Genomic DNA, 24,745 nt, shown 5'->3' with positions numbered 1-24,745 from the left:
CCCGGGTAGAGAGGGGAGAAAACTACGTGAAGACTTCAAGTAATGCGAAGATCTGCTCTGACCATTAAACAGAGAATGTTTTTGGAGAGTTAAGCCCCGCTCAAAACAATGTCATCTGCAGCTAAGCTATTAGCAATTGAATTTAAGAAAGGAGTATTAAAAGGATAGTAATATTTGTGACAGTCTGAGAAAATTTTTCCAAAATCACTTCTATCAGATCAGCTGCTGAACATGGCTGTTAGCCAGGAAGTAGTGATGGAAACACTGCACTGAATATAATTTAAATCATGAGACCAGTATTTGAAATTTTTCCATTTTATTCAAAAACATTCCAAAAATGTTGCCTTTTGCACACATTTGCCTAGTACATTTTTTTCATTTCACGTTAAGTAACTATTAGGTGTATGAATTAACTTAAATCTGATATTAAAAATGTTAGTCCTTTGGCTGAAGAAAATTTAAAACTGTTGATACCTTCTGACATATGGAATGTTTGCAACAATGCAATTAATTTTTAATATTTAGCAATGCAAAATTTGAAGCACTTAAACCTTCCATTTTTGTGGTAAGGATCAGAGCTTTTAACCCTTTTAACTCCCAAGAATTCATGAGTAATTCTCCTTACTGTCTGTCATACAATGTTATGTGATGTTAGCTTGGAGAATTTGGAGGTGAATCAACCAATATTCCCCCAATTGATATTTTTCTTTATTCTCATTACTTGTCTATTTGATATCATATTGATAATGTAAGGAGAAATTCTGTCTAGGTCACTAGTGGGCCTTGAAGGGTTAAGAGTATGTTATGTCACAGATCTGACAAAACAAAAATAATTGTAATGAGAAAATATTAGCTTTTAACCCTTTCACTCACAAGATCTAATTAGTGATTCTCCTTACTATCTGCCATACAATTCTTCTGATGTTAGTTAAGAGAATTTGGTAAAAGATCAACTAATAATTCCATAATTGATATTCTTCTCTATTCTCATCACCTGCCTGCTTGATATTGTATTGATATTGTAAGGAGAAATTCTGTCTTGGTCACTTGTGGGAGTGAAAGGGTTATGGAAACTCACCCATATATTTTTAATCATCTCATTTATGATTTTAGATCAAGATGTAGCATTTCTATTGTCGGTATCACTTGGTGATAGAAAGCAAGATGTTGGTGCATTTCAGGCGTGTTTTTTAACGTTTTGGAGAGATCAACACACTCATCATTTTTATGGGGTTGTACACCCCTGAAAGAAATATTTTATTTACTAACCCTTCCAACTAGATCTGTAATCCTAAACATGTTAGATCAGCCCTTTATGATGACACAGGGAAAGTCATTTCCATCTTATCACCAAGTCCACAAATTATTGTCTGACCCCTTTTCACTGGAGAACCTCCCTCTGGAGTTCCTGTCAAAATCAAATCCCCTTCCTCCAATGTCATGTAACGGCTGACAAAACTTATTAAATGAGGTATCTTATAAATCATATCCTGTGTATTTCCATCTTGCTTCATTTCCCCATCAACTTTCAACCACAGTTTCACATTGTTTGGGTCAGTAATCGCTGATTTGGGTATAAATTCACTGACTGGTGTTGCTGTGTCAAAACCTTTGGCAAGTGCCCATGGGTAGGTAAGTTTTATGGCTTCATTCTGGAAATGGAAGTTACAATGACTTAGAAAAAAATTACTTATCAGAGGCCTAGTTAGAATAATTACTTAACCCTATAACTCCCAAGATATGATTGTGAATTCTCTCCTTCAGCTGCTATTTGCTTGTAGAGGATTTGGTGTTAGATCAATGTAACAGCCTATCCTTGATGATAAGTTTGAGTATTCTCATTACCTGTTTGTTGGATGGCATATGGATATTAAGAAGAGAACTTACATGTTAATCACTTCTGGGAGTTAAGGTTAATCTAAAATGCAAAATGATTCAAAGCACACTACTCTTGCCTCTGCTGGGTAAAGTTTGCTGTTCTTTGAAGGTTTAGTTAGAGATTTGAATAATGTGCAGTCTACGTCTTTAGCTACTCATAGGCCTTGACCAAATTCACAAAGTTTTTAGAACTTTTGAAGTAGCATGATGTGACAGGCTGAAAACAAGCAGGGAGATGGATTTTGGGGTGGGATGTTGAATATGGAAGCGATCTTCACTGTAATGAAAACTACTTAAGCAGAAGTGAATTTAAGGCTTGAAAAAAATTCAGGTCCTTATGGGATTTGAACCCATGACCTCTGCAATACTAGTGCAGTGCTCTACCAACTGAGCTAACAAGCCAACTGGGAGCTGTTCCTTATGTTGGTTCCAAATAAACCCATGTAGTGATAAATAAATGACTGTAAATATATAAAAATCATATATGTAACTGCAGAAAAAGATTCATATTAATTAATTACTGTGAAGATCACTTCCACATTCATTTCTTTATCTACAGTTAACATCTATAATTTTCATCTGTTTAAGTCATGTAGTTATAACTTATTGTCAGGCCTTCTCTTTTTGTTGGGGGGGGGGGAAGGGTCATAAAAGTTCAGGTCTCTCTTCTCTCAACAGAAACTTTTTCAATGCTGAACTTTCACACAATCTCCTAAAAAAATGCTTAATTGCACATTTGGTGAGTACAATCTCTGTTTTCTCCAGCAAACAGGCTCACATAGACTTACTTTTTCAACTATAAGATCAAAATCAGTCATATCCAAAGCCAGGGTATACCCCCCTACATGATCCATGGCTTGAGACTCTGAAATAGATTTGCCAGTTTTGCCAATCACAACTCCAAGTTCTACTTCATGATAAATCTGATCATGGCCCACTGGGATCTGTTGGAAGAGTTGAAAAAAAATGATTCAAAGACAAACATACACTAGTAGATCATATTGTTTGACCAAAAAATCTCTGAACATGTAGATATGCAAGGAAGTGTACAACTATGTTTTAGCACCCTCTTAAGATTATGAACTGTTTTGGATGCAATTTAATTCATATGTAACACGTGCCAAGAGCTGACTTCCAACATTCTTAATTACATGGGTGGTTCCATATAGTTAAAAGAACATGATGATGCAAATCCCCTGTTCTGAACATGGTGATGCAAATCCCCTGTTCTGATTGGCTACTTAAGGTGCAAAATTCCCTCTATAGATAGCGCACATTCCACGACATACTTAAGTGGTTGTTTTAAACAAAAATGTCTATAAATCTGGCGTTAAACGTGATCACCTCGCTTTCTGAGTGAACTCGGAAGACTTGGTCGGTTGAAACAAGTGACTATTAAGTTCCTACTTTCTCTCAAAGGGATGCCACGTAGTAAACCGTGTAGGGAATCCCCAATCTGAGACCGAACTGATTAAAAACCAAAACACATCATCGCTAGTCAATTCCTAATATCTTTTCAAATCTCGATCCTACTGATACCTTTTACATTATCTCGAGAACTTACCTTAATTTCCCCCCCTTGACTCAAATATGTTGACGGTGGCTTTAAAAAAATTAGGGGATCTTGAGCAGGAGGGGGCTGTTGTGGCGATCCGTTGGGCCTAAATTAAAAAAGAAGTCTACAAATGAGACACTGAAAGGAGAAAAAATAAAAAAAAAAGGAAACTAACCTGTAGTTTTTACCCACGCCGATAATTTTGCGTCCAAATTCCACAAACCTTCTAAGATCTCGTGCTTGAGAAGCCATTTTCGTTTTGAACAGATAAGAGACTGGGAATAGTGTACTTCATGACCATCAGGAGACTCCGGTCGAAATGCACGTGGGGGGAGCCCGTGGGTCATCGTTTGTGGTCACTCGATGTTCTTATTTGCTCACGTTTCTGGAAATTTGCGGCAGACGGAACGTTTATTTTTTATGGTAGAATATTTCATTGGCTTCCTCTTTTTTGATTATTTGTTTGTTCTCTTTGTTTGATTGGTTTATTTTTTTATCGAGAGGTTCGTTTTTGCTGGTATCGCGTTTCCTAGCTCCGATGGGGTGGCGTGTTAGAAGAACGTCGCTTCAACCAAGTGCCAATGATAATCACATTTGATTTATTGATAAACTAGCTCTCATAACACACGGTGATTACAATAACAGGAATATTATCAGGATAGCTGAAAATCAACAGAAGATCGAAAGAAATACAAACTTACACTGTCCAACTTCAAGTCCAAGAATGATACGGAGTTGTGTTTACAGAAATGACTCCTAACTCCTTACTTCGACTTCGACAAATATGGTACTCGATAGCTTACGGGAGCGTAAGCCCTGAATTACATGGATAAGCTATTACTAATGAACTTGACAAGTCCAGAAATAAGCGTGGCTCGCGTCACAGCTGAGCTTTTAAACAAAATACCAAACATCGGCCGATTGAATTAATTAGAAGGCAAATATCTCGATAAGCACAACCTAGTACCCAGCAAGTCCAGTGCTTGAATAAATAACGGACTGCCTCTGCTTACAGCTAAATTTCAATAGGCACTTTTGAGGAGGGAGGAGCTTGCGTAGAGGAACTTATTTGATTTTTGATTAGTGGTTGCGATTCCTTTATGTGATTTACGACAGCTGACTCATTTTCTACAATATTTGTCAAACTTAAAAAACTACCTGCTTTTATTACACCCATTTTGAAATCACTGGTGGTCCCTGTAATCTGATTGGCTCTAATAGGTGCGATTTATTCACGAATCGCACCATTTTTTGCTTTAATCGCATCTTTTTCTCAGCCAATGCCTCAGCCTACACTAAAAACAAAACAAGCAATCAGATTTCAAGGCTTGTTTAAAGTAACCCATCAAATTGCAGGAAAATGAGAGACAAAGAGTATCATGTGGCAAATTTTGCAACGTTTGTTTCCAAAAAGGTTTTTTTTTTTCCCAAAAAAATGGATGAATTTAATTTCAAACCGGCTCAGTACTGCATCAATAAAATATTTGAACCTACCAAGCCCTGCATTTGGGTGATTCCAAGATGGATGTAATAAAGCGCTAATTGAACCATAGGCGGCCCAAGCTCACGTCTCGAGAAAAAGCCAACGATGAATTCATGAACGCGTCACGCGTTGTGTGACTCGGTGTTAAGTTACGGGAGGAACCGTTGAAAATTTGAACACGTTATAAGGCATAGTATTGGGAACGAAATATGGTCGATTTATAACGATAAATATTTCGAAATCTGAATATTTTACACGTAAAATCAATAAAAACTTACTCATGCCCTGTGTATCCGTCGAAGTTTCTAGCGATTTCTGCTGTTTTAAGCTTGCTTTACCATCACTGTTATCCATGTCAAAAGACGAAGTTGACATGGATAACAGTGATGGTAAAGCAAGCTTAAAACAGCAGAAATCGCTAGAAACTACGACGGATACACGACTTTTTGGCTTTTTCTCGAGACGTGAGCTTGGGCCGCCTGTGATTGAACTTCGTGTCGTGTAATTTTGGTCTGAAATCATACTTGTGATAACAAAATTCTCGAACATGATTGGTTATCACCAGCCCGATCAGAGCACTAATAGGACGGTGTACGCGTCATGCTTGTAATTGGACAGTGTAATAGGACAGTTTACGCGTCATTCTTGTAATTGGACAATGTAATAGGACAGTTAAAAGGACAGTTCACATGTCATGCCTGTGTAAATAGACAGAACGCGTCATGTGCGCGCGCTACTGTCTCGCATTTCGCCGAGTTAACTGATGTTTTTTTTCATGAAAACGTATAACCGATGTCTAGTTTCTTTCTCAAATTTTGTCATAGTTTTGATTAATTTTGATTAGTTTTGATTAACAAATCGGACTCCCGCTTCGCGGTCGTTCAATTTTGCAATCACTCGTATGATTACGGACCAAATTGGACTCCACTCAGTTCTATTACCATTATAAATTGCATTCAACTCAGTTCAATTACCGTTATTAATGGACTCGAAAATTTCAAACTAATGATCAACCCGGATGCGCGCACACGATGCAAAACTTGTCCTTTCATTCGTAACTTCTGCGAAAATATCGGGACCCAAGAGATCCATTAAGATTAATAAACATTTCACGTGCATCTCTGCCAATGTCATCTTTTGTATAACTTGCACTCCTTACAAAAGGTATCACATTGGCGAAACAGAAAGACGACTAGGCGACCGATTCCGAGAACACCTTCGTGACGTAAAAGCAATGACAAAGTCCCATTCAAACATTAATTCTAATACTAAGTTCCCATCGATACCGTAGTTCCATTTTGTACATATAAAACACACACAACACACATATTCTCCATACGCTCTGGCGAAGGGCTAACGCGCAAAACGTCAGCTTCAGAAACTCTTTACAGTGGCCAATTTTCATCATTAACTCAGTGGATAAAACCAACTTAAGTTGTTATACTCACCGAAGCACCACCAATTATTGATAATCACTTGATGGCTGATAATTACTTGATTGAGTTGCCACGTGCCCAGGCACTTATCTCCTTCGATCATCGAAGTGTCAAACTGGCTAATAGCCAAGTGCTTCATACTGAATTATGAATTATGAGTGTTAACCTTATTATATATGAAAGAGTCACCTCTGTAATAAATCACGAAAAATGAACTGTGCCCTTCTAAAAATCTCTAGGTTATTTTTATGCTTTAGAAATAAGATTTTTATGATCACTGACTGGGATTTTAGAAAGCTCGTGATATTAGACATTACTTCAACATCTACGCAATATCAAAAAAATAATTAAATATCTAAAATAACTGAAACAAGAAAGAGGGAAAAAAGGGAAAATTCAGAAAATATGTCGATTGTATCAAGACGTCAGGTGAACCAATGATAACGTGGCTTAGTTTATCCGAATAGGCTTTGGTTCCTATCCAATGAATGCCATTGTTATAAATTTTGTCAGCATTTTCCCGCGCTTGAAACGCGGCGACGATGCCAAGCGTTAACAATGGCCGAAACTTTAATAGAGGAAGGCCAACGTCCAACTACAGAAAGACTAGAGCGACAAGTAATCGTTCGTCAGGTCGCCCCTGAACTCCCAGTACATTTAAAACTCCTGTTGGCATCAACAATTGTTCTAGTTGTACTCGTCTTAGGGACGATAATTTATTTTATATACGCTAAATATGCAAACGAATGACAGCAGCGAGAACTACGGAGCAGATACAGGTGTCTGCTCACAGGTAGGCCGATATCTTTGCTTGTTTTATCCTATGTCCGCCTCGATTTGTAATTCAGACTCAGCTCGCAAGGTGACGATTTCGGATTTTCAGTAAAAAAACTTCACAATTTTAAGCGTTTACACGCAACTGGAACTGTTGAAAATAATTATTAACGCTTCGGTTTTTGTTGTCCAATGCCGATATGCCTATAAGATTTTTCAAAGATTTAAAATTAAACACACATTCGTATAGTGTATCCATACAATCGCAATTTTACATTTTCATCCAGAAAATTAGGGAAACAGCTTTAACTTTGAAAAGAAATTTACATTTCGAGGATAAACAATATTCCATTCTCTACAAGCCTAAATTGACGTGCACTTCAAAATGAAAAGCGATAATTTTTGGCAAGTTTTGAAAACCTTCTCATTAAATATTCACATGAAAAGCAGGTTCTTTCCGAATATTTTAATTCCAGTCGTGTTGGTGTAGATCAAATTTTCCTGAAGAAAACATGAGTTTGAAGCTCATCCTTCACGTTCGCCAAACAAAATTAACGCTTATTTCTTTTTTTATTTCCTTTCTGTCAGTTTACTATAGCTAGTGAAGATGCACGGAACGACTTGGACTTTGCCGGAAAACAGATGTTTTGTAATGATGAAGAGTTTTGGTAATATTTTACACAATACCCATAAACGTCCTTGGCTCTAATTACCTATTCTAAAGGGAAAAAACTAATTTGGAATGTTATTTATGTAATAGTCAGATTTGACGGCAAAAAAATATATTTTGTCGAGACTTTCGGTAACCATGTGAACATTTATGCTAATTCCATTCTGACAGAAATGAGTTTTCGCGTTTTATTTTGACTTAACGTGATTTCGGCTTCAACCCAGAATTCGGCAATCAATTAGTTTCACGTGAAAAGAAAATTAAAGAAAAAGCGTTTTTTCGGTTTTTCATAAAAAGTATGTCGAACTACCAGCTCTGTACGGTCGTTCATCACCTCAGGCTCTTGCATATTCCGTGTAGTTTATCTAGATTATCAACTTCAGGATTGTTAAAAGAATATAATGAGCTGCTTCGGAACTTAGTAAAATGTACATTTAAGACCACCGAGACTAAACAATGTAATAGCAGTTTTAATTATCCATGGCAAAAAGGATATTACTTACAGCTTATAATGAACCCATTTCCATTATCTTAATGAATAGCACCACGGAAAAAGCCCACAAGGATGCGAATGGATCGCCACAAACCAAGGCGCAATGGAATGTAAGCAGGTTATGTTTCAGCTGTATATTTTGCACACATACTTGAATGCTAAATGTTGAAACGTTTTCAAAAAGGCCTTCTTCGAAATATTTTTAAATCCAAAAAGATTACATTCATACCTCTCTTAAAGTTTACTTGAGCAAGTACAGTCTATTTTTTTTAAGTATATCACGTTTCCAAACTAAACTAAATCAATGTTACTGCGACAAATTAACTTTTCTGAATTATTTGTCTTAGGACATCACTTTCAGCAGTGATGATCAAGGTCAAACTGGTGATTCTGAAAGTAAGCCATACACAGCCATATGAGTTTAAAATGACTGCTGAGCCATATTTGCTTGGCTCAAGCTAGCAGTTGATGCTTACCAGTAATTGCAAAAATAGAAATGTCATATCGGGTTAAGGGTTAAACCCACTCGTGACAAATCAAGTGGACTGAGAAAAGAGGACCCTCCCCCAGATTACCAACAATCACGCAAAAGAAATCAAAAGGCATTGCGGAGAGACTATGGTTTGAGCCAGACTCCACTAAAATCCACTAAGACAATGTTAATCTTTAACTCAATCATAATTTCATCTGGTGGGTTACAGGGTTCAATGTACTTGGTTTGGGCATGGAAACATTATCATGGTTGAACTGGTTCATCATTTTACTCGGCACTGTATTCTTAGAGAGTACCACAAATTAATTTCCATTCATGCAAAAAGACACCAAAAAGTTTTTTTTGTGCGTGTGTGTGTGTGGTCAATTTTTTAACCACTCAGGCTCTTTGTTACCCGCTTATTAATTATATCTTGCCAACCTTCTATGATACAAATCATTTTGAGGAAATAAAAATGTCTTTCACCAACAGCATATCCTGATACCTATGAAAACATGATATCAAGGATGGGTGAAATTGAGAAGACTTTGGCAACTGTTAAAGAAACATTATCCACAGCAAGTGGTTAGTATGAAACAATCAACAGTACGGATGAACGAAACCAGAGAAGCATGGAAAGTAATTCAATACTCTTTTCCTTTTTTCTCAACAGTGCGTTGCCATCTGCTTAATGTTGATGTTGTTACAATGTTTAGTCCAGAAATGCTGGACATCCTGAACATAACGAAGGAACAGTGTGAAGACTGTATAAAAGCAATGAAGACTTTGTCTGCTGAGGACTACTGACCAAAAAAAAATATATATATATATATACTTAATGAGAGGGCTCATGAGTACTCTTAAAATTCCTACAATGCGTTTGGAAGAGGCAGCTGAATAGCTATTCTTTGTTTATTGCACAAAACATAACTGTGCCATATGTAATTTGTAAGAATAACATGGCATAGAGGATAATGACAATTTTCAGCCGTATTTTGATTATGCAAATTGCATGGTACACAATTTTCACATGTGACCTGGTTGTTGAAAAATAGAAGTGGCCTGAAAGCCCTAGTTCAATGTAATTTTGGTTTGCATTTGATGATTCAGATTAATTTCAATTCTTGGTGAAGAATTATAAATTTGAAGAATTGCTTCATTTAATACTTTGTACACAACAATGAGTTGTTGATACTATTTATTTCTGATATACAATTTATCTTGCAGCTAATATTTTACAATGTTGCTATTTATACAATAAACAAGAGAAAAAAAATGCAAGGATTTTTGTCTGTTTATCTAATTTCTAATAAATAACAAGCCTTATGTACATTTCTGTCTAAACAATACATATTTTTTGTTTCAAAATATAAAAATTTCCCTTAAAAAATACATCATTTTAGGATGCCAATTAAATGGGATTCTACTTACTTAGAAATAAGGAAATATTCAAACAAAATGTGCACAATTTTCATAATTCCTCTGCATGAACATGTCACAGTGGTGCAAAGACCAATGACAGTTATTTTCCCTCAGGATTTATCTCCCTTAGTTTCCCCATGTTAATAAAAATTGATATCCAGTAATTTTGCACAGCCTTTGAAATTGAAAGTGAATTGTAACCTTTTTCTTGTTAACTATTGGGGCTTTCTGAAACCTGTTGTCTTATCCTCCTCAGAATACTACTGTTCTTGACTTCTGTAGCATTTGGTCTTGCTTTTGGTGTTGCAGATAACAACCACTGCACCAATTCTGACTAAAATATGATCAGAACAAAAAAAAAATTCAATTTTTAAAGCATATAAAAAGAAATAAAATAAAATATCAAACAAAACTCACAAGTGTGAAACATTAGCTGGCTCCTTAAAGCTAAAGGCCCAAGTAAGAAATATTTAAATGAGACGACCAAAGGGACCAGCTACCAACAGTATATGACATAAATAAGGCACTGTACACTGTACCTGTAGTGGCATCTTTTTTTTAAAGTCACCTGGGATCACCCTCTGTTTAACACCACACATAACCTGTAATTAACAGTAACAAATACACAGTGAGTCTAAAAAAATTAATAAGCCTTTTTTCCACTGGTAATGGAAGCAATAACCAAATGATCAAGTGTTTCATTCATTTGTTAAATTCCAGCCCAGCCATTTGTCAGTTTTTGTATGTTTTGAGAATTGAACCTAAATGTTTTTTATACTTGGACCACACCTTTCACTAAAGCAATAGCCTTCAGTACTAAATTCTGTATGAAATACATACTCTGAAGCCTATTAAGGTACTTTTATTGAAAAATCAAAAAGAGATATTTGTTGATTTCACAAAACATAGTTAATGGAAGGGAGGTGCCAATAAGAAAGGCTGCAAACTCTTAAAAAGAATGCAAACATCAACTTCTCAGTAGAGAAAGTGAAGTCATTCCCTTAGCACTGTAACAGTCCAAACAATATTAGAAGCTCACTACCTCAGGCTTGGTTAATAAAACTTACTAGCAATCTTGGTCTTCTTACCTTTATTCTTTCCATTTGAGTACCAAATGGACAAAACAACTCAAAAAGTATGAGTCCAAGGGAAAAGATGTCTACCTTGTGGGAATATGCCTTTCCCTCCATCTCATTAAGAGGAAAGAAATTAAGGTTAGTCTGTACTGGAAACAATAATGCTTTCTGTGAAATCTTTGGGTAACCAATCACAAAAAAAACTTCTAAATAAGAGTACTAAAATTTATCTTGAACAGTAATTTTGTACGATGGGCATTCCTTTCAAATACACAATTATGCTAATAATCTTTGACAGTGAAGAACAGGTCTTTCAAAGTCTGCCTTTGATAAATAAATTACTTACATGTATGCCATACCAATTCAATAGCAGTACAAAACTTATTGCTCAAAAGGCATTTTCCAAGACAAGTGTGTGCCTAAAACATGACAAGTTACTAATACTTATACTTGGCACAACTATATCACCCATTTTTCATACTCAGCACTACAAGCAAGCTTCAATGAATGTGCTGAAACTGTACAACAATTTTACCTGTTCTGGGCTCATATACAACTGTGTGCCAACTTGGCTTGTATGATTTGTGTCATCCATTAGAGAATCTAAACAGATACCAAAGAAATATCTAAAAAATACAGTTTGATAATCTCAGAGCTGACCTACAAAACAACTTTCAAGTAGCAATAAAAATCTGATTCTTTCAAGCAAGACATAATTTACAACTAGTGATAGATGATGTGAGGCCCAGTTGTCTCTTTCAATGTTTCTAATAGTCCAGTTTGGTTTAAATGTTGCCATACCTTTAATGGGTGTGTCCAGGTTGTTTTCCGATGTGTGGGCTGTCACTAATCCAAAATCACCGACTTTCACTGAGCCATCCAGTGAAAAGAAGATATTAGATGGCTGTGAAATTGAATAGAGATATATTTTAATGTTTGGAACAATATGATTATTTCAAAGTTGAAACTAATATTTACACACTGAGGTGATATCCACTGAACAAAACGTTACCCTGTATTACTGGCCTGTAAATCTATGAGAAAAGGGACTTCAAAGGTACTGGCTACATATTTCACATTTCTGATAGAAAATGAATCACTGTGTCCATAAGCTGATGCAATTACAAAATTAATTTAAGATGAAACATTGCATTGCCATGATCCTTAATTACAAGTTGACTTTAGGACCCCTTACTGTTCTGCCTCTTTTCCATTTGTTTGTAAAATTGCCCTTACCTTTAAATCTCTGTGCATAAGTCCTTTTCCATGAAAGTGCTCAACAGCACCTAGGATCTGTAACATGCAATAAATAATCAGCCTATTTGTTATTAACAATATGTTGGAATTCCATCATCATGCATTCCCACATAACAACCTTAGCATTTTCCATGTTCTAGGCTTGGGCTAATTATTTTTAATCAAGAGGTTTTGCTTCACATGTACACCAGATAATTGATAAGATGAAACTAAACATCTTAAACCAAATCTTTGTCTGTTTGAGAAGAACAAAAGACAAAACAATGCCAGTAATGTGCTCATTTCTTAAGTAAAATGATACCTCTTCAAAGACATTCAGGCAGTATCCATGGTCCCTTTCATGATTAGCTTTGAGCCAGTCTTTCAAGCTTTCTTGCTGACAAAGCTGCATCTGGATATATAGGAACAATGGTGCTGACAGCTTATCAGCATTGCACTGCTCATCCTGACAGTTATGCTTCTCTCCTAAAACATAAACATAGTTATAATGTTTAAAGCCAGGTGAGCTTAAGGGCCTGGAACTCATTTAATGAATTAAGCATCAGAAAATTGAGTTCCTGGTCATATATTGCATGTTAATACTCATCCAAACACTTTTGGACAGGAAATTTAAACACAAGCATTGGTAAAAATTTTAAGAGTTAAATTCAATTTCTATTCCAAATAGAAACTGTAAGAGGCAAATATTTGCAAAGTCTTTGGACAAACATTAAGATAGCCTCCAATCATCTTAGCTTCCGTACAAAACTAGAAGAGAGCCTTCAAAGTTGGTAGCAACATAGGAAAAAAGAAATAATTAACTGATACATTTATCAGCTAAAATCTCTCTGGTTATGTTTTAAAGCTACTTCACCTCTTTTCAACAAGATAAGAGGCCAAAGAAAGGTGTCTATTTCCCTTTCACAAAACGATTTAAGTGCAATATAACATACTTAGGCAGAACTTGAAAAATTACAATTTTCTTGTATGTTTTTTCACATGTAGGCAAATTATGTTCATCTTACTGGAAAGTAGGGAGTGATGTGAAGAGGTTAACCAGAGTTCTTCTGAGGAGCTTGTTTCCTTGGACATGGAATCCTGTGTGCTATCAGATGATGACAATGATCCAATTTTGCCTATGTTAACATCCTACAAAGAAAATAACACAAAATGTAACATGAAAATTCTAATGAGGGTTGATTTAGACTTTTTCCTCATCACATGATAGAAATCCTGAGCTCATAATCTAATTCTTAGTTTATAACAGGTCAATGTAGTAACTATTTAAGGACAGATGTATCTACACTACCAGGAGTGTAAGATATAAACATTTACTATTAGCTCAACAGTTTTGAGGAGTTTTCTCAAAAAATTCAGCAGGTCAAAAAAAAAAAAAAAAAAAAAAATTAAACTTAGCACAACCTTTTAAGCTTACAGTTTATCTATGAACAGCACTCTGTTATATACTGTTATTCTTATCATTACACAAACCTTGTTTTGACTCAAGCCAGAGTCTGAATGTCTGAAGATGATGCCATGTGATGAACTTTCCTCCAAGGCATTGTGGTCAAATCCATTCTTGGGTACTGTCAGTTCTTTGTTACTTGATGAAGCAAATTCTATACTAAAAGAATCACTGATTTCATTTCTATCTAGAAATGCTTCATTCTCTAACTGATGGATATCAATTTTTTCATTGTCCTCATCTGGATTAGAGTGATAAGATGAATGCCTAGATCGGCTGCAGGAATTTGTTCTCTTCCTTCTTCTAGCCTTCTTTTCTTCACTTATGCCTACAGGTTTGCAAAAATATTTCGAGACATTAAGTTTCATACTATAAATTTCGTTTTACCTTATTAACCCTGGAACCTTATGTGTGACTAGCATCTAACTTCTCCTTAGAATATAACTATCAGAGCACACACTGAGGTCACAAAAATAAAAAAAATGATCACCAACTAAAGAAACTCTTGATTGATAAACAAATTCTCCTTGTCAACACCTAAGGAAATATATAGAGTACAGTATGGAGACTATGCATACTGATGGGAGGGTGTAAAAGAGTTAGCTCAATGTGTTCTTTTTTCATTTAATTTCCTTTTGGTACTTTCTGAGACATATTGCCAATATATGTAGGCATGTATGAAAATGTATGTTCTACAAACTGTGCTAGAGAAATATAGTAATTTAAAATAATCACCAATGATGACTGGAGAGTTTCAGAAATCAGATAGGAGAAATTCAGCAGTTCATATCAGTTTGCCCATCTCAACCAATCATCAAGTTTCTTTAACTAAAAAAATTAAGAACATAGCCCTAACCAACAACACCAAATTAACCTCATGAGGCCTCACCATTTTGCAAGTACAAGGCATCATTTGGTAATGCATGCATTGCAATCCCTGAACCAATTGAAGGTGCTTCTGATGGCAATTCACTGAATTCCCTTCATAATCAAACAAACAAATAAAGAAATCAATATTAAAAAAAAAACAAAAAAACAATCAGACTTTTCCATTCAATCATATGTAATTTCCCATAGAATAATTTTAAATACAAACAAACAAAAGACTGATGAGTCTATACCCTCGTGCCAACATTTGTGCATCAAAATCATCCTGCCAGCCAACAGGTGGTAGCTCAAACCATGAGTTGTAATATCGCACTATGCTAGGATGTTCAAGTTTTGCCAAGGCTTTCACTTCCCTTTTCACTTTTTCCCTTGCTGCATCACTGGAGAAAGAGAAAATATAGTATGTCTCTTGATGGATTTTCCAACAAAAAATTTACTCTGTATATGGCTCACATTTTGGCATTCAAAGAAATTTAATAGGCCACCCTCCCCTCTCTTTTACCCTTTAATCACTGAGAGTGACCAGCATATAATTTCTCCTTTCAATATCACCCCTGAATCAAACAATAGGGTCATGAGAATATAAAGGAAATGATAATTAACAAAAGAACCTCTTGATTGTTAAACAAATTCTCCTTTCTAGCACATTAGGAAATATATAGAGAGTAGTATGGAGAATATGCATACTGATGTTAGGGTGTAAAGGGTTAAGCCCCTCTCTTATCCCAACTTCCCCTCCCACCATCACCATAAGGGCTTATATGAGTGGGAGAACATTTAACAATTGGTTCATATGTCAGCGTGCGTTCATCGAGATATGAAGTACGCGGGAAGTTTGGAGAGCACGAGTGTGTAAGAGTTGCTCAAGGTGTAGCCAAGAGCAACTCTAGGTTCTTGAGTGCTCTCCAAACTTCCCAAGTGCTTCATATGAACCAATTGTTTTATAGCATTTTCAACCCAAAGGAAAATTTTTTTTTCACAAGGGATTTGTTTGCTGACGTCATGAGCATGCACAATAGGAATATGAAGCACACTCGCGCAATTGAATTTGATTAGACAAAGTTACTAGCTATGTTATAATAAGTAATTGTTTGACAGGTAACAATTGAAAATTGATGGTAACGCTATAGCCATCTAACATTCATTTTTGGATTTTGTGGTTCTGAAAAATGTGAGAGCTTCAACCTTTGAGACTTTATTGTTACATGTAACTATACAATAGCCCATTTCCAAATTACCTTTAGCCTCTTTTTCAAAGTGAGTCCTGGTGCTTATCTTTTCATATGGTTAAAAATTGAGCACCTTGTTTTGAAAAAAAGAGGCCAAAGGTAATTTACATTCCCTTCATTTTAATTAATATCTGAAACTTATTTCTATTTAAATGAAAGCATATCAACAACATTACAATAAGACAATGACTTTGTATTATCCTCAAGTCTTAAAGTTTTTCATTAATTCAGCCAATTAATTACCAGTTTGGTAAACTTATCCTCTTGACAGCATAATTGCATTCATCCATTTTATTCTTCGCTTGAAACACAAGGCCGAAGCCTCCCTTGCCAAGGCACAGTTCATGATCAAAATCAGTTACATATCTGCAAATGCAAAATAAAAATAACAGCTATTTTCTGATGAAAATAATAAACCTTTTGACTTTAATACCAGATACATTGATATGTTTCAAACACAATATGATGATCCTCAGCTTCATGTAATGTTGAAGCAATAAAGGGGGGGGGGGGGGAAGTGTAAAGAATGGATAAAGAGAATCAAACAAGTTGTAAAAACACAGACCCAGGAAAATCTTCTGTTCCCCCTTTTATCAATAAAACTCAGACAAGCAAAGCAATTCTTGGGTTTTGTACACCACTTTCCATACACAAATTCAATTGATTAGTAGCTTACCTAACTTACAAGCTTGGTGACTCACCTTGAGACAAAAGAGTTTGTCTGTGATAAAGAATCTGGTGTGGTTGGAGTTGATGGTTCCTGTGAGTGAGAGAAAGAATACTGAACAAGTTGCGCAGAAGCCTAACTAGAGTATAAAACAGTTTGCAAGATGAGACTATCATTTCAAGAGAAAAGCCTCTCAGTCTCTGAAAATTGCTTAGAGCATTTTCTCAGTGAGCGTTTGAATTAGTCAAGGAGAACAACTAACATTAACAACAACCTGATCAGAAATCATTGTCATGTAAGGAGTTTCTTAGGTAGTGTTAATGTTCTGGTTTGTGGAAACTGATTGGTCTGTTTTTAAGTTTAGTTATTGGCACTGCAAAGCTTGAATAGAAATTGTACATTTAAATCAAGTAAAAATTTTCTTTGGAGGCATTAATAACAGTGTAAGTTCAGCATGTTCTTGTACCCATCTTTTGCACCTGTTGAATGACATTGGTAAGCTACCTTCCAGCACATAATAATTATGTAACAGCACAATAACCTGTAAAGATATTTCTCCATATACCTTGATAGTCTCCATTGATGCTGTAGAAGAATGTGGGGATGATGTTAACGTAGCAGAAGACAACTTCTGGTCCTGAGTTATTGCTTCAGGCTGAAGTAAAATAAGAGATTTATATCAAATGAATCAATCGAATGTAAGGATTCCTACATCATGAAGTTTAACACCAAATTTTGTGGAATAAAAGAAAACAAAGAAGTGCTGATAAGATGTGAAAGGCGGAAGGGTTCAAACACTCACGTTTCTCTTGTTGGATCCAGGAAAGAAGTGCAAAAAAAACTGGACCACGACAGCAACAACAGCTGTTACAAACAGGGCACCATACCTTAAAAGAGAAACATTTCATGTTTATTCCATCAGTATGGTGTACATGTATTAGTAAATAAACACAATGACTGTAATTGAAATAATTCCTGCAAGCATTAGCTGTGCTCTTAATACTTCATCGTATGTTTGCCCCTAAAAGTGCTTTTTTAAAACACAGAGCAGCTTCTTAAGAAAGAAAAGGTAACACAGCCTGTACCTGAATTATCTAAGAAAGTGTTGCTTTATTGAATTATCAATAATAGTATTATCACATTAAGTTACAAAATTTAAATCTAAACTGTAGTTCTTAAATGTACATATAATTTTGTGTCTTGGTTATAACTCATTGTTAAACAATAATGAAAGTTTTGAAGTTCAATCTTCCTAATCTTGTCTGTGCTGTTGTGGTATTGTATGATAGTATCATTTGTATTGTAAATTAATATTAATAACATTTAAACATTAAGCTCAAAAACAAAGTTGCAAAATCTATACTTAGATTCATTTCAGACAGTTATTCTTACCACCATCCTGAGAGATCATTACGATTCAGAGCTTTTTCAGAAGAGTTCTTGGATTTTCTGTTATAAACATCCTCAGAGTCTACTGGAAGAAGTTGCTTATCCTGGGTATGTGGAGGAACCACAGGCATCACTTCACCCAACAAGTAATAGCCATTATCTAAAAATCAATAGGATACCAAAATTAACAGTGTTTCATTACATGCTTAACTTCAAACTAATCTCTCACCCAGGAGGAGTTAAAACTGGTTTATTTCTTTCTACATGGCAGCCACAGACATCAGTTTTAAAAATTTTTCCTGACTTCCCCTTAACAAAATAAAAGCTTCCCTGACTTATTATAAAAAATTGTAACAAACAGTTTCTGTCAGTTATTTTAGACTCCCTGTGCAAGTGTCCTTTCTGACCATTCATATATTCATCATAATTAACAATTATTCACCAAAGTGGAGGTGAATAATTTTTTAAATTAGTATATACCACACAGATACCAAAAACTTAGTTTATTTCTTTCAATATTCTGAAGGAATGGTGGGAAATTAAACTCATGATGTACAATTTTGTCTCATCAGCTGCTAGGAGGTGTACAGTGTATAGTACTTGCTATTCTGCTTCACTACCAAACTAGCCAATCAGCCACACAAAAATTGCTATTCAGTTGTGAGTTATGTACTTAATCAGTCAGAATGTTACAGCCTCAACAAAAGATGAGACAAAAGATGGAGTTATGGTTTCAATGTTCGCTGAATTGTCTTCAAAATTGAAAATTACCACGACTCTAAATAATAGTCAAAGACTTTTCCCTCACTTTAAGGAATTTTTCCCAGACAATTTTCAGAACCATGGCAATCATGTTTAACTAGAGAAACCACTAGGAAAGATTGGCGAGTTGCAGCAACTAAAACAAGTCATTCTTGAATAACAACAAGTAAGCATAATTATTGCCTATTTTCAGTCTACTAAATACCTATTTCCCAGGAGGGAGAATGAAATGATCATAGATTTTTCACAACAAGAAAATTTGTAATTCTATCACAAAGTCAACCTTTGATTTTTATAGGCATCATGTGTTTATCTTTTATTTAAAACTCCTTCTCATGCAAAATAGTCTGAAACACATAATTGATCTCAATTTACCAAATGGATATTCCAGAGGATTCCACACAGCTAACTCCTTTGTAACCACAGTTGGTGTGCGTGATGGTGAACTTGTCAAATATGGCCTCCATGTAACCTTCCTGAATCTTTGTGCCACTGCTTTGCCACTAACATCATCAATTCTAGCCATTACATTTTCCCGAGCTGGGTTAAATGGCTCTGATGTCTGAATGTAAACTTGACCTTCATGTTTTCCTGGAAGATAAGAGGGAAACAAACTAAATTTCTCAATGCTATTAACAAAGCTGAAGTAGTACAATTGAGCTGACCATATGAAAAATTGTTGTTGTTTTGGGGAAATGGGGTCCTTGGCGATCAAAATGCCAAGTTGTACAAATTGTGATTGTTTTAAAGTTGTATTCCATTGAATTATCCATAAGTGCATCTGAATACCACATTTCAAATTTCAATACTGCAACAATTATTATCAACAATTATCACAAAATATCAAGTAACTTGGGGAAAAAATTAATTGTGTCTAGGGGCCTGTTTCTTGAAGGTCCTGTTAACTTAATGGGCCCGTGTTGCTGTTCTGTTCTCATTTGAGAAGAGGGTTTCAAAATTTTTGAAAAACTTAAAATAAATCTATTAACTAAATACACAAAATGGACTGGTTGGGGAGCCACAATCTACTTCTCTATTCTTTACATTTTTATTGTAAAAATATGGCTTCAAGATCAATAAGGTAGCAGGACTTTTGAGAAACAGGCCCCAGCTTGAAGGAAGTGAAATGTTGCTATGCATCTTAAGGTAGCATCAAGAGTGTGATTCCAATATTCAGTAATTCTAACACAAAGATACAGAGTTAATACTACATAACATGTACCATCCTAAGCTGTCCTGTTTCCCAATTTATGACCACTGTAAGGCCTTATGAGAGGTTAAGAACAAAAATATATGTATATATATTATACAACTATATGATTGTATGGTTAATGAGGTTACATTTGCCCAAAGGAGGCATTTGTTTGTTGTGTAAAAACCTTCATGAAAACATTTTGTATGTGAATGTACATTGTAGATTGTGCTTTACATAAGACATATCCTGTGCAAATGTCTTGCGAAAAAGAGAAACATTGTAAGTTAGCACCAACAGTTGTTTCATGTGCTAAAAAAAAAACAAGGCTCAAATACTTGATCAGCAAACTTCTCTTAAACTGTGCTAACAGTACAATGGATAATGACAAAGTCTACATTGAACTCTCTTTTTATATCATCAGAGGTCCAGAAAAACCCCAGGATAGCAAACCTAGTAAATTGAAGTGTACATGTAGATATACAGTAAATAAATATATAGGACCATACTAGAGTTATTAATACAAAGATCACCAAATCAATGAGAATACCTTACCTATATACATCACTGGTCCCTGTGGAAATGCCACTTGGTCAGATGAGTGAGCCAATTCTGGTGTAACTTCTTTTGTGAATAATTTTACTGGTTGTACAAAACCCCCATTCAGCCTCCATACTGCTGCTATAGGGGAATCAAACTGGTGGCTCCATAACACTACTTCAGTCTCTGTTGCATCAAGAGTGTTTACTGCTGCTACAACTCCATTGGGAATGGACACACGCAGATTCCATTCTGTAAACACTTCAGCATCCTCAGCAGAACAGTGAGCATCATCTTCTTCATTTAAAACAGCTTCCAAGAAGCTTACATCATGTTGTCCAACAGAAAAGTTCCATCTAAAACACAAAACAATCAGAAAACAGGCTTCAGTAATGACTGATTAGAGCATGATTATTGGAATCAGAGCAAATTGAGTTTTGATCATAATAACTACTCTTTTTTATTGTTAATTTATCTAAAAAGACTATGATGAACATTAAATTTTCAATGACATATATTAGTTAAGCTGCAAATTTTCCCTTAATTTCAAATGGTAACAAGAAATGCGAAAAAGATGAGATGAAAGTTCAAAGTGCTCAAAAAGATTTACACCAGGGGCACATTGAAACTCAGCATATGTAATGCATGCTTGAGGAGAACAATAATGATATGACAGAGCTGCCTACTGTAGTGAATACCTTTCAATGCCTGTTCTCTGATCAACAGCACGGATTGTCTGCTGTGTTCTTTTAAGTACAAGAACATCCTTGCCATGGACATGCTGCTCATCAGACTCCTTTAACTGACAGCCATCAGCTGAACAGACATACTGTACCTATTATGAAACAAAATTGTGCCTTTAATTAGAATGAAAATTGCATTGGAATAATAACATCAAGCATTACTGAATGAAAGACAACACATTTAGTAGGACAATCAATTTTTAAAACTTGTCTCAACTTTCTCACCTCTAAAATCAGATTTGTTTAATTTTAGCCATTCTCCCCTTCCATCTACCTAATAAATACATTTCTTTATAACCCAAGTTTTGAATTAAAATGCTTTAAAAAAATATTATCCCCTCCAGCTGACAGACAACTCCTCACCAATACAGTTGTGTGTAATAGTGGATTCCCCGATCGTTACCAAAACATCAGTCCCCAACACAAACAACAAGGTCGTCTCCAGACTACTCTCACTTATGCCCCATTCACACCAAAGCTTAAACATGTTTTAAAGTTGTTTAATGTTTAACACAGTTTAATTTTTTTCTTCCTAGAAACTACTTAACCTAACATTTTTGTACTAAAATTTAGCACACTGGAAATGCAAGTTAGCAAGTACTTGAATCCTATGGAAAATTATGTTTTTCAGTTCTCCGTTTATGATTTTCATTCAGTAAAAACCAGTTTAAAAAAACACATTTTGCTAGTGTGAATAGGGTATTGGACGATCAAATCAGCTGATCTGTCTCTATACATATAAAAAAGGACATGAAACCTACCACCAGCAGCTATTACTTATGAATTCAAATATATTATACTGAGTAAATTGAAACATTACGGAACTGAAACTTATTTCTAAGTTTGCATCATGATTTGATGTTTTCATCCATTCTCTAACCAACTCTACCCAAGTTTGTCAAGAGCCAAAAGAATTAAATAATGTTATAGTTTAAGGACTCCCTTAAAAAACAACCTAACCTTCCCAGAATAAGGATTAAGTCCACATGAAGTGGCTTCCTTCCCACCAACTAAAATTGAACCATCAGGAAGCTTTAGGAAGGAACCAAGGAGTGTGTCAGCAGTGAAAGGAATGGGCTGTGGATAGAAAATTAAAAACTGAAATCAGTATTTGTAAAACTTAAAGCAAATCCAATGAAACTAAGACCATTCAGATATAGAAAACCAAGCAGAAGACTTTCCTTCTTCCTATTTTTTTTTCCATTATGTTTTTCACTAAAAGCACACTGGGCCAAACAGGTCACATGATAAAAAGTTGTATCACATTGTGCATGATGCTTTGTATAGCAGAATGTTTATTTGCTTTCTGCTTCTCATCTAAGGTAGATGTATTATTTCAAAAGAATTGCTAGACAAGAAAACTCTACAACTTCTTTATAGAAAAACTCTACAAATTATTGTATGGATTTTTAAGACTTAAACAAATCATCATAATAAAAAAGGCATTATTACAGTCTATATTTGGAAAACATAGGCCCAAAAATGAAAGCGAAATTTGTAAACAAAAATGTGAAGAGTTTCCTACTTCAAACTAAATTATCAGTGAATATCATCACTTTAACCAGCTTTATCTGCTAGTCATGTTACATGCTGTAATATTTTTTTATCATATTTCAATTGTATACAGTGACAAAAAACTTGCATTCAACACTATTAACACTACCTGGTTTTCTTCTTTTAAAAAATTGTCTCTTTCTCATTGGTTGTCTGAGTATTTAGCCTTACTTGTTGCTAAAATATTCGTTCCCACTCAAAATAAAATATGAGAGCCAATGATAATCCTATATTTCAGAGACAAGCAATATTTTTTACAGCTGAATGCTCAATAAAATATCATAAATAGTACTCTTTTCTCTTCTTTTTTTCTGGCAATGAGACTTTTCTTTCAGGTGACCATTCAAACTTTCTGGTTGCCAAATTATCACTTCAAAAGTACTTGAGCTGAGAACCTGATTACTATTTGATTTAATCATGTTTACCTCAACTTTGTCTCCACTGACTTGATACAGTCCACCATCCAATGAGGGAATCAGACCCACGTGTTTTGCCATCTGTAAAAATATGATGACATAGCACATCTTATTAAGTAGCTATCATACAGCAAAACTCACAGCCTAATTTGTGTTTCTGGCGAATAAGTTTGTTAGAGTATACCTGTCTTCTAGTAGTTTGGAAGTATATGAGGTATTTTGTTGATACAAGTCAGAATCTCATGCACATTTTGACAGCGACGGTGTGGTGGAGCACTTAATTTGGGAGAAAATTCCTCTTCCCTAATCAAGGGAGAGTTGGGCACAATATAGAACTAGCATTAAATCAGACGTAGTCTGGTTCACACAAATGCTAGCATCGAAGAATCAAATGCAAATATTCCGACTTTTCACTCTGGGGATTCCCTCGCCTTTCGCACAGAATTCGTTTCATCCGACGGATAATGCATCCGTTTGCTTTGATTACATCAAGAGCTAACAGTTACCTTGCACCGCCCACGCTGAAAGATTTAGAAAACCTATATGGAAGAGAAGAAAACTTTATCAAAAAATACCTGAACTGAACTGAGGCTGGATGACAACAGAGGTCCGTGGAAAGCTGGTAAACTCCACAGTAACTTGCCATTATCTCTTGTATCCAACGCACTTAACTTCCCATCCAACGTACTTACTATTACAAGTGAACTAAAAAAAAAAACGCCAGAAGAATCAATTTAGAGATGAAAAGGAAGGTCAATAACGTGCTCTCATAATCTTTTTCTCCTTACCACGAGCTACTCCGAGCAGACAAACCACTAGGTTTTTCATCCTTCGATTTCCCATTCCCGTCCAGTGAAATTATCTCTGCCATTAAAGTGATAAATTGCAAGGCTACCGACGCTTTTAGGGCACTTTTCATCCTTCTACTGAAACATCATTAGGCCTTCTCTTAAGAAAAGAGGAAAATCCTCCATTCCCTTCTGCAAATCTAAACGAAACTGCTTTTCACATGCATGCACACGCGTCTCCACACTGCGACCGCCATATTTGTTGTCTTCTTTTCTAATCGCCTTCCTGATTGGTTCACAATTATGAATGACGTAATTTTTTTCCGTGATGGATAGACACTGATACCTCTGTCGTGTCCACTGCGCATGTGTTTGTAAACGTGGCGCTTTTGCACAGGGACTCTCGCACGATTTGCTGAGGTAGCACATTTCTACACAAAAATATTTCTAGAACTTTCAAGAAAGATCCTCTCCAAATAAGTTGCAGTAATGTTTTTCTAGTCCACTAAGGGAAACAATAATTTCCAACAATTTCTGAACAACTATCAGGCAGATTTTAATCTAAAATCTCTATCTTGCTGAACAAAGCAGTTTTACATTTTGCTTAAGTCAATTAT

General features: G+C 35.4%; 3 protein-coding genes across 3 annotated transcripts; 1 reads left to right on the top strand and 2 right to left on the bottom strand.

The window, feature by feature from the left end:
- Positions 1-299: 299 nt before the first annotated feature.
- LOC113674098 (oxaloacetate decarboxylase, mitochondrial) lies at positions 300-3,758 on the bottom strand. Its single transcript, XM_027190574.2, has 4 exons — positions 3,609-3,758; positions 3,443-3,539; positions 2,667-2,822; positions 300-1,652 (listed from the first exon to the last, which is right to left on the bottom strand). The coding sequence occupies exons 1-4, from the start codon at positions 3,683-3,685 to the stop codon at positions 1,314-1,316; spliced, it is 669 nt and encodes a 222-aa protein (XP_027046375.2). The 5' UTR covers positions 3,686-3,758; the 3' UTR covers positions 300-1,313.
- Positions 3,759-6,860: 3,102 nt separating this feature from the next.
- Positions 6,861-10,093, top strand: LOC113674082 (uncharacterized). Its single transcript, XM_027190550.2, has 6 exons — positions 6,861-7,145; positions 7,715-7,794; positions 8,339-8,399; positions 8,637-8,685; positions 9,254-9,346; positions 9,435-10,093. Exons 1-6 carry the CDS (start codon positions 7,089-7,091, stop codon positions 9,566-9,568), a joined length of 474 nt encoding a protein of 157 aa, XP_027046351.2. The 5' UTR covers positions 6,861-7,088; the 3' UTR covers positions 9,569-10,093.
- Positions 9,943-24,483, bottom strand: LOC113674081 (eukaryotic translation initiation factor 2-alpha kinase 3). Its single transcript, XM_027190549.2, has 23 exons — positions 24,129-24,483; positions 23,916-24,045; positions 23,350-23,421; positions 22,331-22,447; positions 21,326-21,462; positions 20,643-20,983; positions 19,271-19,486; positions 18,137-18,293; positions 17,547-17,631; positions 17,310-17,399; positions 16,779-16,837; positions 16,321-16,443; positions 15,082-15,228; positions 14,850-14,941; positions 13,987-14,288; positions 13,521-13,644; positions 12,818-12,981; positions 12,496-12,552; positions 12,061-12,163; positions 11,795-11,862; positions 11,272-11,373; positions 10,723-10,785; positions 9,943-10,517 (listed from the first exon to the last, which is right to left on the bottom strand). Exons 1-23 carry the CDS (start codon positions 24,257-24,259, stop codon positions 10,395-10,397), a joined length of 3,003 nt encoding a protein of 1,000 aa, XP_027046350.2. The 5' UTR covers positions 24,260-24,483; the 3' UTR covers positions 9,943-10,394.
- Positions 24,484-24,745: the final 262 nt, after the last annotated feature.

The sequence above is a fragment of the Pocillopora damicornis genome, chromosome 2 (genome assembly GCF_964200805.1).
Source record: "Pocillopora damicornis chromosome 2, jaPocDami1.2, whole genome shotgun sequence".
Lineage (NCBI taxonomy): Eukaryota > Metazoa > Cnidaria > Anthozoa > Scleractinia > Pocilloporidae > Pocillopora > Pocillopora damicornis.
Note: the sequence above shows the minus strand (reverse complement) of the source record. Positions and strands in the feature narration are given on the sequence as shown.

Excerpts from the sequence above, each read along its gene's own strand:
- LOC113674082 (XM_027190550.2), top strand. The coding sequence starts at position 7,089 with ATGCAAACGAATGACAGCAGCGAGAACTACGGAGCAGATACAGGTGTC. Across the intron at positions 8,686-9,253 it reads TCAAACTGGTGATTCTGAAA|CATATCCTGATACCTATGAA; the intron begins GTAAGCCATACA and ends TTTCACCAACAG. Across the intron at positions 9,347-9,434 it reads AACATTATCCACAGCAAGTG|TGCGTTGCCATCTGCTTAAT; the intron begins GTTAGTATGAAA and ends TTTTCTCAACAG.
- LOC113674081 (XM_027190549.2), bottom strand. The coding sequence starts at position 24,259 with ATGAAAAGTGCCCTAAAAGCGTCGGTAGCCTTGCAATTTATCACTTTA. Across the intron at positions 24,046-24,128 it reads TCTGCTCGGAGTAGCTCGTG|TTCACTTGTAATAGTAAGTA; the intron begins GTAAGGAGAAAA and ends TTTTTTTTTTAG. Across the intron at positions 17,632-18,136 it reads AATGATCTCTCAGGATGGTG|GTATGGTGCCCTGTTTGTAA; the intron begins GTAAGAATAACT and ends TTCTCTTTTAAG.
- LOC113674098 (XM_027190574.2), bottom strand. The coding sequence starts at position 3,685 with ATGGCTTCTCAAGCACGAGATCTTAGAAGGTTTGTGGAATTTGGACGC. Across the intron at positions 2,823-3,442 it reads GTCAAGGGGGGGAAATTAAG|ATCCCAGTGGGCCATGATCA; the intron begins GTAAGTTCTCGA and ends CTCTTCCAACAG. Across the intron at positions 1,653-2,666 it reads TTGATCTTATAGTTGAAAAA|AATGAAGCCATAAAACTTAC; the intron begins GTAAGTCTATGT and ends TTCCATTTCCAG.